The sequence below is a fragment of the Heloderma suspectum genome, chromosome 1 (assembly GCF_057233095.1).
Source record: "Heloderma suspectum isolate Gila_16-S chromosome 1, 16-S_ref, whole genome shotgun sequence".
In the NCBI taxonomy this organism is placed as follows: domain Eukaryota; kingdom Metazoa; phylum Chordata; class Lepidosauria; order Squamata; family Helodermatidae; genus Heloderma; species Heloderma suspectum.
Window position 1 is genome coordinate 315,124,231 of NC_139458.1, and position 16,141 is coordinate 315,140,371.

General features: G+C 42.0%; 1 protein-coding gene across 1 annotated transcript in view; it reads right to left on the reverse strand.

The window, feature by feature from the left end:
- Positions 1–16,141, reverse strand: part of SIM1 (SIM bHLH transcription factor 1) — a 91,511-nt gene that overhangs the window by 5,459 nt on the left and 69,911 nt on the right. Inside the window, exon 9 of the mRNA XM_084831248.1 lies at positions 10,128–10,293. Within this exon, the coding sequence (XP_084687374.1) occupies positions 10,128–10,293 (166 nt within the window). The remainder of the gene's footprint in view (positions 1–10,127; positions 10,294–16,141) is intronic.

Here is a 16,141-nt window from a genome sequence, read left to right on the forward strand (position 1 = left end):
CTAAAGAGCTGTTACAATCTATTTCTGACCATTTCCAGTCATCCCAGTGCTGCTTCCTGTCACACTGCTAGATTCTGACAAGGATGGACTAGCATGCCATGAAACCATGGCTGACATTCCATGTGCGAATCCAATGTCTTAGCAAAGTAAGAGATTGTGGAGTAACCAAGGAAGGCATAGCTAGAGTCAGGAGGGTTTCTTTGTCCCAAGAAAAACTTCAAGGAGAAGTTTATTTTAGGGAAAGCTAGAGAAACAGATTGTACTGTACTTTCTCTCTGTTGGCCAAGCACACAAATGTTGCAATAATCATGCTATGGAAGTCAATAGAACTGATTCAGTGCATGTAAGCTGCAATTCACTAGCCCCAGGGCTCAGTCAACCAAACATGTAGAGCTAAACTACATATGGGCCTGGTTTGCATGTGGTTGAGTGTGGATTGTTGTTGAAGCATGAGTTGTCGCTGAAGTGTGAGTTGTCGTTGAAGTGTGGGTTCTCATTACGTGCTAATCGTACACTATGGGTAGTTAATCACAAACAACCCAGGAAGAGAACCCATGGTTTGTTATTGGGTTGTGAACTCTGGGTTGTTCATGGTTATCAACCATAGTGCAGGGTTCACATGTAACAGCAACCAGTGATTCAACAACAACCCACGATTCAGTGACAACCCATGTTCAACCCTTACTCTCGGCTGTCATTATGTATGAACCAGGTCATGGTGTTAGTCACATGTTTAAACAAGTGTTCTTAACTGGGTCACTTTTATTTTGGAGATAAAGCAGACATGGGGCCCCAAACTGGAATGTGCTCCCAATCTGGATTAGACTCTGCACTGGTTTTCTGCCAGAAATTGCCTGCTACCTGACTGCTATTTGCCCTGGAGGTACTATTCACAGTAGACAATACTCAGGCATAGGATGAGTGATTTACAGTGCAAAAACTATACAGGGCCCCAATCTATATTGGGAGCAGTTTCCAGATCAGGGACCCATGGCTGCATTTTCTGCAAAATAAAAGTGACCAAATTAAGCATGTTCAGTTCAGCATGTGGCTAACATCACATGCAGTTTGACCCTTATTCAGTGCAATTCATTTCAATGGTGCTTGTGCAGAAGGAGAGCATGGACTTGCAGCCAGAATACTCCTTAAGAAGCACAGAGTCACACAAGTGGTTATCTTCACTACAAGGGAGTCAAGATACAAGAATGACTTCTAAGAAAGTTAATTCCACCACTTCCACATAGTCACCCAGCCAGCAGGTCTGATTTTTGTTAAAGCCATGTGAGGTGTATGAATATTGAATATGCTGAGGCTGTGATTTGTGTCAGGGCTAAGTTGGGGGCATGGGTGGCTCTACTCAAATCTAGACCTGGAGAGTGTGACCTTCAATTCCAGCTGGTACAGCAGGCCCTGGGATGCAGATCTTAAAGTGCAACATGCAGGTGGAACTGCCCTGTTCATCAGGCAAGGGCAGAAATCCAGGATCCTAATATTTACACCAGACTAGGCCAATTTAGCCCCTTCATGGATCACTGCCTTGTTGTGGCGAAGGGGCTTGCGTAACTCAGTGAAGCCATAAGCTATGCCGTGCAGGGCCACCCAAGACGGACAGGTCATGGCAGAGAGTTCTGACAAAATGTGGTCCACTGGAGAAGGAAATGGCAACCCACTCCAGTATTCTTGCCAAGAAAACCCCATGGAACGTATCACAAGGCTAAAAGATATGACGCCGGAAGATGAGCCCCTCAGGTCGGAAGGTGTCCAATATACTACTGGGGAAGAGCAGAGGGTATTTCCAAGTAGCGCCAGAAAGAGTGAAGCGGCTGGGCCAAAGCCGAAAGGACACTCAGCTGTGGATGTGTCTGGTGGTGAAAAGAAAATCCGATGCTGTAAAGAACAATATTGTTTAGGAACCTGGAATGTCAGATCAATTAATCAAGGTAAGCTGGAGGTGGTCAAACATGAGATGGCAAGATTGAACATCAACATCTTGGGAATCAGCGAACTAAAATGGACAGGCATGGGCGAATTTAATTCAGGTGACCATCATATCTACTATTGTGGGCAAGAATCCCTTAGAAGAAATGGAGTAGCACTCATAGTCAACAAAAGGGTGGGAAAAGCAGTACTGGGGTACAATCTTAAAAATGATAGAATGATCTCAGTACGAATCCAAGGCAAACCATTCAACATCACAGTAATTCAAGTCTATGCCCCAACCACTGAGGCCGAAGAAGCTGAGGTTGATCGGTTCTATGAAGACCTACAACACCTTCTAGAACTAACACCAAAAAAAGATGTCCTCTTCATCATAGGGGATTGGAATGCTAAAGTAGGAAGTCAAGAAATCACCGGGATAACAGGCAGGCATGGCCTTGGTGTACAAAATGAAGCAGGACAAAAGCTAATAGAGTTTTGCCAAGAGAACACGCTGATCATAGCAAACACTCTTTTCCAACAGCACAAGAGGCGACTCTACACATGGACGTCACCAGATGGTCAATATCGAAATCAGATTGATTATGTCCTTTGCAGCCAAAGATGGAGAAGCTCCATACAGTCAGTAAAAACAAGACCTGCAGCTGACTGTGGCTCAGATCATGAGCTTCTTCTTGCAAAATTTCGGCTTAAATTGAAGAACGTCGGGAAAACCACTAAACCATTCAGGTATGATCTAAATCATATCCCTGATGAATATAAAGTGGAGGTGAGGAATAGATTTCAGGGATTAGACCTGATAGACAGAGTGCCTGAGGAACTATGGACGGAGGTCCGTAACATTGTTCAGGAGGCAGCAACGAAATCCATCCCAAAGAAAAAGAAATGCAAGAAAGCCAAGTGGCTGTCTGATGAGGCTTTACAAGTAGCTCACGAAAGAAGGGAAGTGAAAAGCAAGGGAGAAAGGGGAAGATATACCCAACTGAATGCAGAGTTCCAGAGAATAGCAAGGAGAGACAAGAAGGCCTTCTTAAATGAACAATGCAAAGAAATCGAGGAAAACAACAGAATGGGAAAGACTAGAGATCTTTTCAAGAAAATTGGAGATCTCAAGGGAACGTTTTGTGCAAAGACGGGCATGATAAAGGACAAAGAAGGCAGGGACCTAACAGAAGCAGATGAGATTAAGAAGAGGTGGCAAGAATACACAGAAGAACTATACAGGAAAGATCTGAATGTCCCTGATAGCCATGATAGTGCGGTCACTGAACTTGAGCCGGACATCCTAGAGAGTGAAGTCAAGTGGGCCTTAGGAAGCATTAGTAACAACAAAGCTAGCGGAGATGACAGTATTCCAGCCGAGCTATTTAAAATCCTAAAAGATGATGCTGTTAAAGTGCTGCATTCAATATGCCAACAAATCTGGAACACTCAACAGTGGCCACAAGACTGGAAAAGGTCAGTTTACATTCCAATTCCAAAGAAGGGCAACGCCAAAGAGTGTTCAAACTACCGCACAATTGCACTCATTTCACATGCCAGCAAGGTGATGCTCAAAATCCTACAAGCTAGGCTTCAGCAGTATGCAAACCGAGAACTACCGGAAGTACAAGCTGGGTTTCGAAGAGGCAGAGGAACTAGAGATCAAATCGCCAACATTCGCTGGATCATGGAGAAAGCAAGAGAATTCCAGAAAAACGTCTATTTCTGCTTCATTGACTACGCTAAAGCCTTTGATTGTGTGGATCACAACAAACTGTGGCAAATTCTTAAAGTGATGGGAGTACCAGACCACCTTACCTGTCTCCTGAGAAACCTGTACGAAGGTCAAGAAGCAACAGTAAGAACCAGACATGGAACAACCGATTGGTTCAAAATTGGGAAAGGAGTACGACAAGGCTGCATATTGTCACCCTGCTTATTTAACTTATATGCAGAGTACATCATGAGAAATGCCGGGTTGGATGAATCAGAGGTCGGAATTAAGATTGCTGGGAGAATTATCAACAATCTCCGCTATGCAGATGATACCACCCTAATGGCAGAAAGCGAAGAGGATCTAAAGAGCCTCTTGTTGAGGGTGAAAGAGGAGAGTGCAAAAGCTGGTTTGAAACTCAACATTAAAAAAACGAAGATCATGGCATCTGGCCCCATCACTTCCTGGCATATAGAAGGGGAAGAAATGGAAGCAGTGACAGATTTTACTTTCTTGGGCTCCAAGATCACCGCAGACAGTGACTGTAGCCATGAAATTAAAAGACGCTTGCTCCTTGGGAGGAAAGCTATGGCCAACCTAGACAGCATAGTAAGAAGCAGAGACATCACCTTGCCGACAAAGGTCCGTCTAATCAAAGCTATGGTTTTCCCAGTAGTAATGTATGGCTGTGAAAGCTGGACTATAAGGAAGGCTGAGCGCCGAAGAATTGATGCTTTCGAACTGTGGTGCTGGAGAAGACTCTTACGAGTCCCCTGGACTGCAAGGAGGTCCAATCAGTCCATCCTAAAGGAAATCAACCCTGAGTGCTCATTGGAAGGACAGATACTGAAGCTGAAGCTCCAATATTTTGGCCACCTAATGCGAAGAGAAAACTCCCTGGAAAAGACCCTGATGCTGGGAAAGACTGAAGGCAAAAGGAGAAGGGGACGGCAGAGGATGAGATGGCTAGATAGCATCATGGATGTAATGAATATGAACTTGAGCACGCTCCGGGAGAGAGCGCAGGACAGGAAGGCCTGGCGTGCTATGGTCCATGGGGTCACGAAGAGTCGGACACGACTGAACGACTGAACAACAACAACAGGCCAATTTAGGGAACTAATACTGTCTGGGAAACTCACGGGATACTGCTGCTTATCCCCAATATCATTCTGCACCTGAAGAGAGCCCCAATAGCTAAGCATGCACAGTCCACAGCAGTCTACCAATCTAGATGACAATACTGGTCCAGCTGCATTAGCTGCCAGTGTCTTCCCAAGCTCAATTTAAAATGCTGATGCTAATCTTAAAAGCCTTAAACAGTTTGGGACCAAATTACTAGAAAGAATGCCTTCTCTTGAATAACTTTGCCCACACTCTGAGGCCATCAGCAGATGCCCATCTCACCTGCCCAGTGCAAAGGGCAGTGAGGCTGGGAGTATAAGGAAGAGGTGGCTAGGATGGCCACTTGTGAATCTCCCCAAAAGAGAACATGCATCATCAAAAAAGAAGGCAAAAGAGGACACCCACTTGCACAACATTTGCTGATTTATATGTATTGATGCAAACCTAGAAACTATTATAAATTAAATAGAAATATGGTACACCTCAGCATAGCGTGGAAGACTATGACCTTTATGTCTTGCTCTGTCTGCTATCCCGGTGCTGCTGATAGAGAACCTGAAGGTCCAGCTCTTCCTTCCAATGATTTTTTTTATCTTTCAACTTGACTTGGACTGGACAGCCCTTCAAACAGAGGATGCCTTCAAAATGAAGGACAAAATGGTTCTCTGGCTGCCCTTCAAATAGAGGACTATCCCCTCTAAAATTGGACACCTTGCTACTCTGAAACTGGTTTCCATCAGAGGTTCATCAGGCTCTTTTTTCCAGGTCTTCAGAAAGGCTCTGAAGATCCCCTTGTTTTCACTGGCCTTTCTATAGTCTGTAGGTGGCAGGTTTTATTGATGTTAACTTGGTTATTTTTATAGTGTTTTTATTGAATATTTATTCATTGATTTTGATGTTATTTGTTTTGTATAGTTCTGTATTGCTTGTTTGATCTTGTACGCCGCCTTGAGAAGGTTCTACCCCTAAAGGTGGCGTAAAAACCATGTTAAATATATAAATAAAATGATATGGAACATTCAAGCTCCAGAATTCCTGACCATCATTTTTAATAGGAATGGTGCTGGACCTCAACTCTGCCTGTAAGCCACAGCCTTCGAACCTGAAAGGTTTGTCTCCAGCCCCAGATGTGTGGGCTCGGAGTGTTATTTACTGTTAAAAGGGGGCATCAGGCATGCTCAGAAATACCCACTCTGACTAAAATGGTGACGGCTGATCCCCAGCATTAAAAAAAGGTTGTATAGCTGGGCCCCTGGCTCAAACTAAGTTCCCCATTGTAACTTATTTTATAAAATCAGTCTCTCTATAGATCACCCTGGCAAGGTGATAACAAAAAGCCCCCTTCCTGCAATGAAAGAACTGGTCACGTGAGTCTGCTCTAAGTGGTGTCTGGACTGCGGCCAAAATGAGGTAAAAAGTCTTTCATGGTGTCTCTCTTTACCTAAGCTTTATATAAATATTGAGACAAAAATGGGAAAGCTGATACATTTTATGATGGTCTAGCTTTTCTTCCCCTCTTCTTGTTGAAAGAGCTCCAAAGCTTACACTCTCTGTCTCTAACAACAAGAACTCATTCAGTAGAACATATCAACTTACCAGTTACAAAGCTGTATAACACTTAGGTTAAGAAGGGAGGTCGAGAAAGCTTAGGCCACACACAGTAGATTTCCATGGAACGTAAGCATGTATAAGTATGTAACTGTATTAAGCTATGAAGTACTAGTGCATTCCTGCTGGGTAACTTTCAGCAACAGCACACAAACCTTCCGTATCAGACCTTGATATTCCCTTGTTGATTTCAACATCCATCCTACTGAGGACAATACCTGGCTTCATATCCAATGCCTGATGTTTAAATAAACTTAACAGATGTCTCAATTCCTTATCTCAGTTCTTGCCAACGTATCTGATCAATGCAAAAGGAAGCCCTTTCTCAGTCAAGTCTCCTTTGCTATCAGAAACGTCTGCTGCATTGGGCATTTGCAATTTTCCTCTTGATTTGTGTCTTAAACACAAGGGAGATCACAGATGCAGTCTACGTTGTACTGAGAACATATGCATGCATTTAAATCACTTTTATCTTGCTTTTTACTAATGTAACCCTGACATGTGAAGTATGTTCTTTTTGCATTCACTGTTATAGGCAGAACAGATGGTAAAAAGCTTAGATTAAAGTAATAGAGCATGACCATTAAAATAACCTCTGCTGCTGGTGAGCCTATACCAGTTTGGGAGTTACTTTTAGAATTAAAGGTCCCCCCCCCCCCGCTTTACTTTTCAGAGTTGGGAAAGCTTTATATGGACCTGCTGGTATGAAAACTAGTATACATGTCTGCTTAGAAGTAAGCCCCACTGAGTTCAGTGGGACTTCCCAGGTAAGTGTGTACAGGATTGCAGCCTAATAGTGCAATCCTATGCATATTTAGACAGAAAAAAGTCCTACAACTCCCAGCATTCCCCAGGAAGCAAGGCTGGCTGGGGAATGCTGGAAGTTGTAGGCTTTTTTTCTGTCTAAGCATGCATAAGACTGTACTCTAAATATACTATTTACACAGTCCTTTTAGTCAATGAGTGACATGCCTGGATTAAAGAAATAGACTGCAAAACAACTCTAGATGGTTACTTTTTGAGTGGGTGACAGAAAGCAACAGGATCTCAATATTTATTACATGGCAACTTCACAATATTTCATTGACACCCGTAAAGCAAGGCAATTATTACAACAAACAAGTTTGGAGCTTTACAACTGTAAATACAGTTCCAACCATTGGATAAAACCAAATTCTGCAAGAGTGCTACAAATAGATTGCAGAACAAGCACTAAAGGTTGAATCAAATGATGACCAAGTTTTTCCATTATAGGAAGGCTACTTTTCAATATGTGATTGTCATAAGGAAAACTCAGATCATGACTGATAATGTTCTTGCTATTTCTTGTGTACAGAATAAAATTAAATGTTTTGGGGTATCTGGAATAAATATGGTTGAAAAAGTTATGTTGGTGCCTCTACCAAACCTAAAATGATGACACCTAATCCAATAATACACAGGCCAGTTATATAAAGCAATTTGGGTTGAAGACAACTACTACCCATTGAAGTCAATGACACTAAACTTTGCTTAAATCTTCTGTTTAAAGATCGGGTTGGCTTTTTTTTTTTTTTTTTTTTTGGTGAATTTTGTCTAAATAACCCCTTAGGAGTACATCTCTCCATGTTTCTCCCTCTTCTATGACAAATAAATCATGCATACCACCTGCACCAATTTCAGAGGGAACATCCAAAAATGTGCTCTGAATTAAAGGCAAAACTGCTACTGTTACTTGGCAACTTGGACTTTGCTTAACTCTTTGTTCTTCTTCTTCTTCCTTTAAGAATGGAATTTATTTATTTAATTTATAAAGACATTTTTATACCACCATTCAGCCTTAACAGAGAATGGCAATTCACATAAAGTGCATATTGATGAATGGAAGCAGAGTAAATCTAACTGCTGTAAGTTATTTACAGTTGCTACATTGCATTTTTTCAGCAGACTTTTCAACGCTAGAAAATAAGAAGTTCATTAAAAAAAATAAGCACAAAGGATTGGCTTGAGAAACATATGAAGTTACTGTATACTGAATCAGATCAAGGATCCATCTAGCCCACTGTTGCTTATTTTGACTGGCACTGCTTCCCCAGGCAGAGGTCTTTCCAGTTTTTCTACCAAAGACCCTTTTAGCCAGAAAACCAGGAACTGAACTACAGGGTTTCTGCATGCAACACTACTGCTCTATCAATGAACTATGACCCTTCTTAGTGAGACCCAACAGTGTACATATCTGTAAAGATTTAAACAACAGAATAAGACAGGCTTCCTCAACCAGGTGCCCTCCAAATGGCCAGGAATGCTGGGGGCTGTAGTCCAAAATATCTGGAGGGGATCGAGCTGGGGAAGGCTATGTAAGACATTTTTTAAAAAATTCAGATAGGACTATGAAGATGGACAGTTTTAACCTTCACTGAAAAGTTTCTGATGTGTGCGTTCGTTTGAAGCATGCATGAGAGTCTTGGGATATCTGTCAGTTTCCTTTTGGGCTGTTCACAGTAAACCCCTCACACATTTAGGGAGTGCATGAGGAGTGAGTAGGATCATGAGGAGCGAGTAGGATCATGCCTGCCACCTCTAGCTCTGATGCCAACACCTCTGTCAGGTCCTGAGCAGCCACCAGTAGGGTGACAGTCTGAACAGGCCTGGCAGAAATACAGCTGTACACATGCAGGGCTCTTCCATGCAAATGGGAATCCTGATTGTTTCAGGCTTCCCAATCACTTGGAAGACCTCTCTGTTCATAGGGCTCTTTCAGGTGAACTCTCTATGTGTGGCCACTAAAGGGTTGTGGTCAGCAGAAGTATCTGCATCAGCGCTAGTGTGTGTGGACCTGTTCTGCCCTTCCAAGAACACATGGGGGGGGTTCTTGTGAACAGCCCTTGTGTGTGTACACAAACTAGAGACTGAAGGGGGGAACAGAAAAATGGTAGGCAGAAAAAAAATTGACCCCTCCCTCCCACTTCTCTCCTTCTTTGTTTTTTTAAAAAATGGCTTTTACTCTAATTTTTCTCGGTTTCTTCCCAAGCCTTTTCATCTCTAACCCAACCCAAGAGTTAGGCTGAATCTACACATAGCAGTTATACTATTATCATACCATTATCATAACTATTGGTACACATGACACCAATGGGCACCAATAGTTATTATAACAGTATGATAACAGTATAACTGCTATGTGTAGATTCAGCCTTAGTGATGTATAGATTCTAAATTTACCTTTTTCTTTTCCCCTTTACTAAGTTCCTGGCATGTGCTCACGATGAGCAGTTACTATTTTGATTATTACAAAGGTGTGCATTATATTTTCAAAGTAAAATCCAATAGAAATTTCTGGCATTCAGAATCTAATAACCGAAACCCTGATACTAAATACATGTCCTTGGCAGCTCCTTGATTTCAGTGGAACTTATTAACCAGTGTGCTTATGATCATACATAGTCTAAGGGCTACTGTAGTACTTCCACCAGAGAACCAAAAGAAAAGATGTTTCCTCAGTGCATGCTTTATGCACAACATCTAAACAGGGAACTTCTGCATCTCCCCTGAGCTTCACATGCATGTGAAACTTGCATATCTCACAAAGGGGGAAAGATATGCAAAATTGTCCTTTAGTCATCACGCAAGTAAGCAAGTCATTTGTCCATTCTCAATCAAGGCATCTTAAACTATCCTAAAAGGCCTAACAGTGCCACCCTTTGAGTAATATCTTAGGCATTTCTAATATTTTACAAACAAATGAAATACAAGCATAAGGAAAGAGTTGTAATGTTCCTACCTGTGGATATGGTGATGTCCTAGATTTTGACTTTGTGCTTGAGAGACGTGATTTGCTTCCTTTTCTATTGTCAGTTATCGTTGGGGTTGAGTTTGCATATGGGAACGATGGCTTTGTTGCCGAAACTTGATCCAGTGAGAGCTGTAGTCCTTTGTATTCTGTATCCCTGGATAAAAGGCAGAAATGATATTTAGTATGAGCCAGGCCAACTCCTGTCTAATTTGTATAGCTTTCATTTTATGCAGTGTCTAAACCTGTAGCAAATGTGTGACCTTTTCCAAACTACAGAAGAAGGGAAGGCATCAGGGCAGGAATAAAAAGAGAAGAAGAAACCTCAACGGTACAGTTGAACCAGTTTATTTAAGACCCAATGCAGTTTGAGGTGCAGGACTCTTCTTCAGGGGCAACTAAACCAGTTTCTGCAAGGAGCAACTAAGGCAATTTTGCATGCGTCTTAGCTGTCCCTTGCAAAAACTGGCTCAGTTGCCCCAACAAAGAGTTGTACAACTGATCATGCATTGATCCAAGTGCACCGTTGAGGTTTCCTCTTCTCTTCATTTTTTTCCAAGCTGCAACCAAGTGTAATAATTACAAAAAGAGTTGAGATCTTCCGAAGTCAAACAATTTTATACATTGTAACAGGTTTAGATCTCAGGCTACACACATGCCCAGACTGGACCACACATTTGGCCTAACCACATGATCGGATGGCACAGAGCCTACCTCAGCCATATGAAAAGTCCTCCTAAGACACTTTTCAGTATTTGTAATTCTATCATTCAAAATGGCAAATCACCTAGTGAAATATGTATCTAGCTTTCAACTTAAAGGCAGCAGTAATGTAACTCATACAACTGTATCTACAAGAATTTTGAGATCTGACTAGCTCATGTAGCAATCATACGATATGATCATCTGCAAGCTTGCTGTTTGCACGCAGATGTTGAGAAGCAAAGTATCAGCAGTCTGTGAAAGTGGATAAACAACAGGAGTTTAATTCCAACAACTATCACATTATCATTTTGATTACTGTGTGAGAAACTATGTTGTGTAAATCTCTCAAGTCTGCCAGTCTAGAAGGACAAATAAATTCAGCAGCAGCAGCAATGACAACAAACACTCACACTAGCATGGAATTATTATAAAAGTCCTCTTTTCAAATGTTTAGTCACCAGATATTCAAAGTTCACTCCATTCAAACTACCCACATTATCTCATCTTTTCCCCGTGGCAGGAGGTGGTTGTTGGTTTTTAAAGAAAATTCATGTCTGCAAAACTCAAATGAAACACCTTTAATGCCTAATACACATGTAAAATGCCAACATTTCCAACTTTTAAAAGTTTATTGAGAAGCTTGTGTTAATATTAGAGTGTAAAAGAAACAAACCTACAGCTGTACCCACCCTTCCTGGATAACCCATGCCCTTTCCATAATGACCCAGTAAATATAGAAGAGAAAGGGAAGGATATCAAGAGAAAGAAAAAGCGGGGCATGGGGGAAAGTGAGATGATCCACAAGAGATATCCATAAAATAAAAGCATTTCATTTTATAAAATAAAAGCATTTCATTTTATAAAATAAAAGCATTTCATTTTATAAAATAAAATCAGGATTCAAAGATCTCTAAGAATTAAGGCCAGTATTAGCATCACACCAATTAAATACTATTCATGTTTTAATTGTAAAATCTAGTTCATCCATCCAGGTTTTGATGTGTGGTGGAGTTGGTGCTTTCCCATGCTAAAGGGTGAGACATTTTGCTATCATGGCAGCTTTCAATATCAACAGTTTTCAACATGGGATCCCCCAAATAGACAATATATATCCCAAAGCAATTTCATTATTTATTAACTCTAGGGACCAACATATTGAATAACAAGGACCTTAATGGTACACAGAGATGTTTCTATAGTGTAATGTAACAAACAGTGACTAGGAAGGAGGAGCCTCTTTAAAAGACTAACCACATTCTATACATATCTATAATTTAACTAACCCCACTGAGCTTTTTTAGAATCACACAAATCAGGAATATTTTAATTATAAAGAGACAAAATGCAGGTTGCAGTTACTGGACCAGCAGCAACTTAGACCATATTCCGTTTAAATACTAGCCACCATGGCATCACTTGTTGGTTGGACTGAGATTGGGCTAAAGGAGTGCAGGCATTAATTACTATAGAAATAAAAGTGTGTGTCATCTGGGTGAGAGAATATACAAATATATGATGATAACAATAACAATAATAACAACACTGCCTTTTGATTCAAGAATCTGCGAGGAAGATGCTTAATGCAGAACCTCTTTCAGCCCACGGGCCAAATTCCATTTCAGAGAAGCTCTTGGGGGCCCATTCCAGTCGTCATGAGTGGGGCTGAAAGCAAAAGGGGAAAGGCCAAAAATATCAGCTTTCGGCTGATATTTCAAAATTTTAGAATGGAGAAAGAACTGCACAAATGCCAGGAAACCATCCAGAGTCAGTCGTTGGGGAAAGGGAGGCACAGCCATCTGGAGAACCCCAGAGAGCTGGACAGGGACCCCAGGCCTGAGGTTCTGTATTCCTGACCTAGAAAGTGTGAATCTTTCCCCTCTCAAAATGTTACATGCAGTCATCCAGCTCATACAATACACCATTCACATGTTGCCGGATATGTACACTCCCAAGGGCCAGTCTCTGGCCCCACCACATGAAGGATGTTACCACTGCAGAGACCAATGTTTGATGATAATATACCTCGACTTCAACAAAGCTTTCGACAAAGTGCCCCATGATATCCTGATTAGCAAACTAGCTAAAAGTGGGCTAGATGAAACAACGATCCGGTGGATCCACAGTTGGCTACAGGATCGGACTCAAAGAGTGCTTATCAATGGGACCTTCTCAAATTGGGGAGAGGTAACGAGTGGGGTACAGCAGGGCTCAGTCCTGGGCCCAGTGCTCTTCATTGTTTTTATTAATGACTTGGAGGAGGTGGTGCAGGGAATGCTGATCAAATTTGCAGATGACACAAAATTGGGTGGGATAGCTAATACGCTGGAAGACAGAAACAAAATGCAAAGTGATCTTGATAAACTGTAACGCTGGGCAGAAAACAAAAGAATGACATCTAATAGGGATAAATGCCAAGTTCTGCACCTAGGAAAAAGAAACCAAATGCACAGTTACAAGATGGGGGATACTTGGCTCAACAACACTACAAACGAGAAGGATTTTGGAATTGTTGTAGATCACAAGCTGAATATGAGCCAACAATGTGATGTGGCTGCAAAAAAAGGCAAATCCTATTTTGGGCTGCATTCATAGAAGTATAGCTTCCAAATCACATGAAGTACTAGCTCCTCTCTACTCAGCACTGGTTAGGCCTCATCTGGGATACTGTGTCCAGTTCTGGGCACCACAAGAAGGATGCAGACAAACTGGAGAAGGTTCAGAGGTGAGCAACAAAGATGATCAGGGGATTGGAAACAAAGCCTTATGAGGACAGACTGAAGGAACTGGGTATGTTTAGCCTTGAGAAGAGAAGACTGAGGGGAGATATGATAGCGCTCTTCAAGTACTTGAAAGGCTGTCACAGAGAGGAAGGCCAGGATCTCTTCTTGATCATCCCAGAGTGCAGGACACGGAATATTGTGCTGAAGGGACAGGGAGCCAGATTCCGGCTGAACATCAGGGAAAACTTCCTGACTGTTGGAGCAATACGACAATGGAACCAATGACCTAGGGAGGTAGTGGGCTGTCCCAAACTGGAGGCATTCAAGATGAAGCTGGACAGCCACCTGTCAGGGATGCTCTGACTTAGATTCCTGCATTGAGCAGGGGGTTGGACTTGATGGTCTTATAGGCCCCTTCCAACCCTACTATTCTATGTTCCAATGCTAAAATTTCACCAAGCACATGCACCATGATTGCTAAGGAGCACAAGTGCAGTCAAAAACTATCAAAAAGTGCTGAGCATGTGCAGTTCTGCTCCCTAAGCAAGGGAACCTTTCATGTGTGCACTGGGGAATGCCCACTCACACAGAGCATTTTTTTCAAATTTAGTGATGAACGTGGTAAATCTCCATGCTGTATTGGCCTGGCTGTGAGCTTTGAACTCTTAGGTTAGAGGTGCTAAGATAGTGATAAATCAGAACCTTAGGTTTACTTATAAGGAGTACTTTATTGAGTAACTTACAGCACACAGGTGTACCCAATGGTTGGATCAGACAGCTTCTCTGAACCCAGAGCCATGGGGTACAATGGGTTTTATACCATACATGTCAGTGATCATTCCCAGCATAGACTCATCAGAGCCAATCTACATTACAACTTTAAACTGGTTTCAAACCGGTTTATCTAAAGGGATTCTACAGTTTCATGGGGGTACTGAGAATTCTTTGCTAGAGACTCCTGTCCCCTGCCCAAGCGGCCCCTCTTCCTAGAGCTACAAATCCTAGAATTCCTGTATTTGGTAGCCGTAATCGCTAAAAACAGGTTTGAAACCTGTTTAAAATTGTAATGTAGATTGCCCCTGTATACAGTGCTTGGTTCCCAGCACAGCCACTTGTAGCTTTAAGGTAAACAAACTTCACTTCTCAGGCACATCTTGATTAGATACTCTGCTCATTAGTATGGAATGTGCTAGGCCGTGCTATCGGCCCTTTGACTCATCTTCAGACGCTCAGAGGCTTACTAGCAAGGGAACTGCAGTAACTTAAGCAAGGCATTGTGGATCTCTAGGCCCCTCTAACACTACAGGTGACTTGGTTACACTCCTGGGGCCAATACACATGCCCAGACTCCATGTGTCAATAAAGGAAAAGAAGTGGAACAATGGAAGCGCCCAGTTGTTAAAGAAGGCAATAGAAAGACATAGTTGAATTATTTATTTATTTTAACCATGCAGTGGCCAGAAGAACTTTTCTTAAAAAGTACTCTGTCCAAAATCCTGAGCCTTCTGGTAGAACAGGCAAGATTATGCCTTGATTATGATTTAGATGCAAAACATGGGGGGGGGGGGAATTACTAGAACTGTTGAGCTCAGCTTCAAATTTTGCAGTAGTTTTACATAATAAGTAAGGCTTTCTGAAGCATTTCTGGTGCGGGTCTGTATTAAATCCACGGTTGATCAATGAACTCTTGGTGAAGGAGTTAATCATGCACAGTGGGAGGGAAAGTCTTTGCCTGCTATCAGCTGGAGACATTGCAATAAGAAAACAAGTCAAGAAAACAGTGGCCCATTACAGAGGATTGTCCAAAGCCGGATATCCTGTATAAAAGTAATGAGTCAATACAATACTATGTGCAAAAATGTTTATAACTGGAACTGCATGAAATGCTATAGATTTACATGCCTGCTTGTCTAGCCATTCACAGAAGAGGTACAATTAATCTGGATATACAAACACTTCTGGTCATTCCTTAAGTTCCTCCTTTACGGCCATTGATGTTTGTTTCAGTGGAATAGGTGACAAGACACGATGAATGTTCAGTAAAATGGTCTGACTTACATACATAACCTTCACTAAGAACGTAAGTGAAGCGCTGCTGGATCAGAACTCTTTGATCCGACCAAAGGCCTAACTAGTCTAACTAGTCCTGCATCCCGATTCTCACAGTGGTGAATGGGAAGCACACAAACAGGACATGAGGGCAGAAGTACCCTCCTGCTGTTGTTCCCTGGTGACTGGTATTCACAGGCATACCACTCTGATTCTGGAGATAACATATAGCCATCATGACTAGTAGTCATTGATGGCCATTGCCACATCATGTGGTGGCAAATTCCATAGTATAACTAAGATCCGGCTTTCATTTGCCGTAGAATAAACTGGCTGATTTCTGAGGTGGTAGAATGGGCTCCTCTACTTTAGATGTGGAGAACATTTCTGACTGTTTTCCAACATGAAACCCACTCTGTAAGCAGAATACCACTTATCCCCATCTTCCCACACAACAGATTGGTATTGTGCCTGGCAAAATGAGGTTTCCTCACACCCAGCCCCTCAAAGGAAAATCACACAATTAGAGAG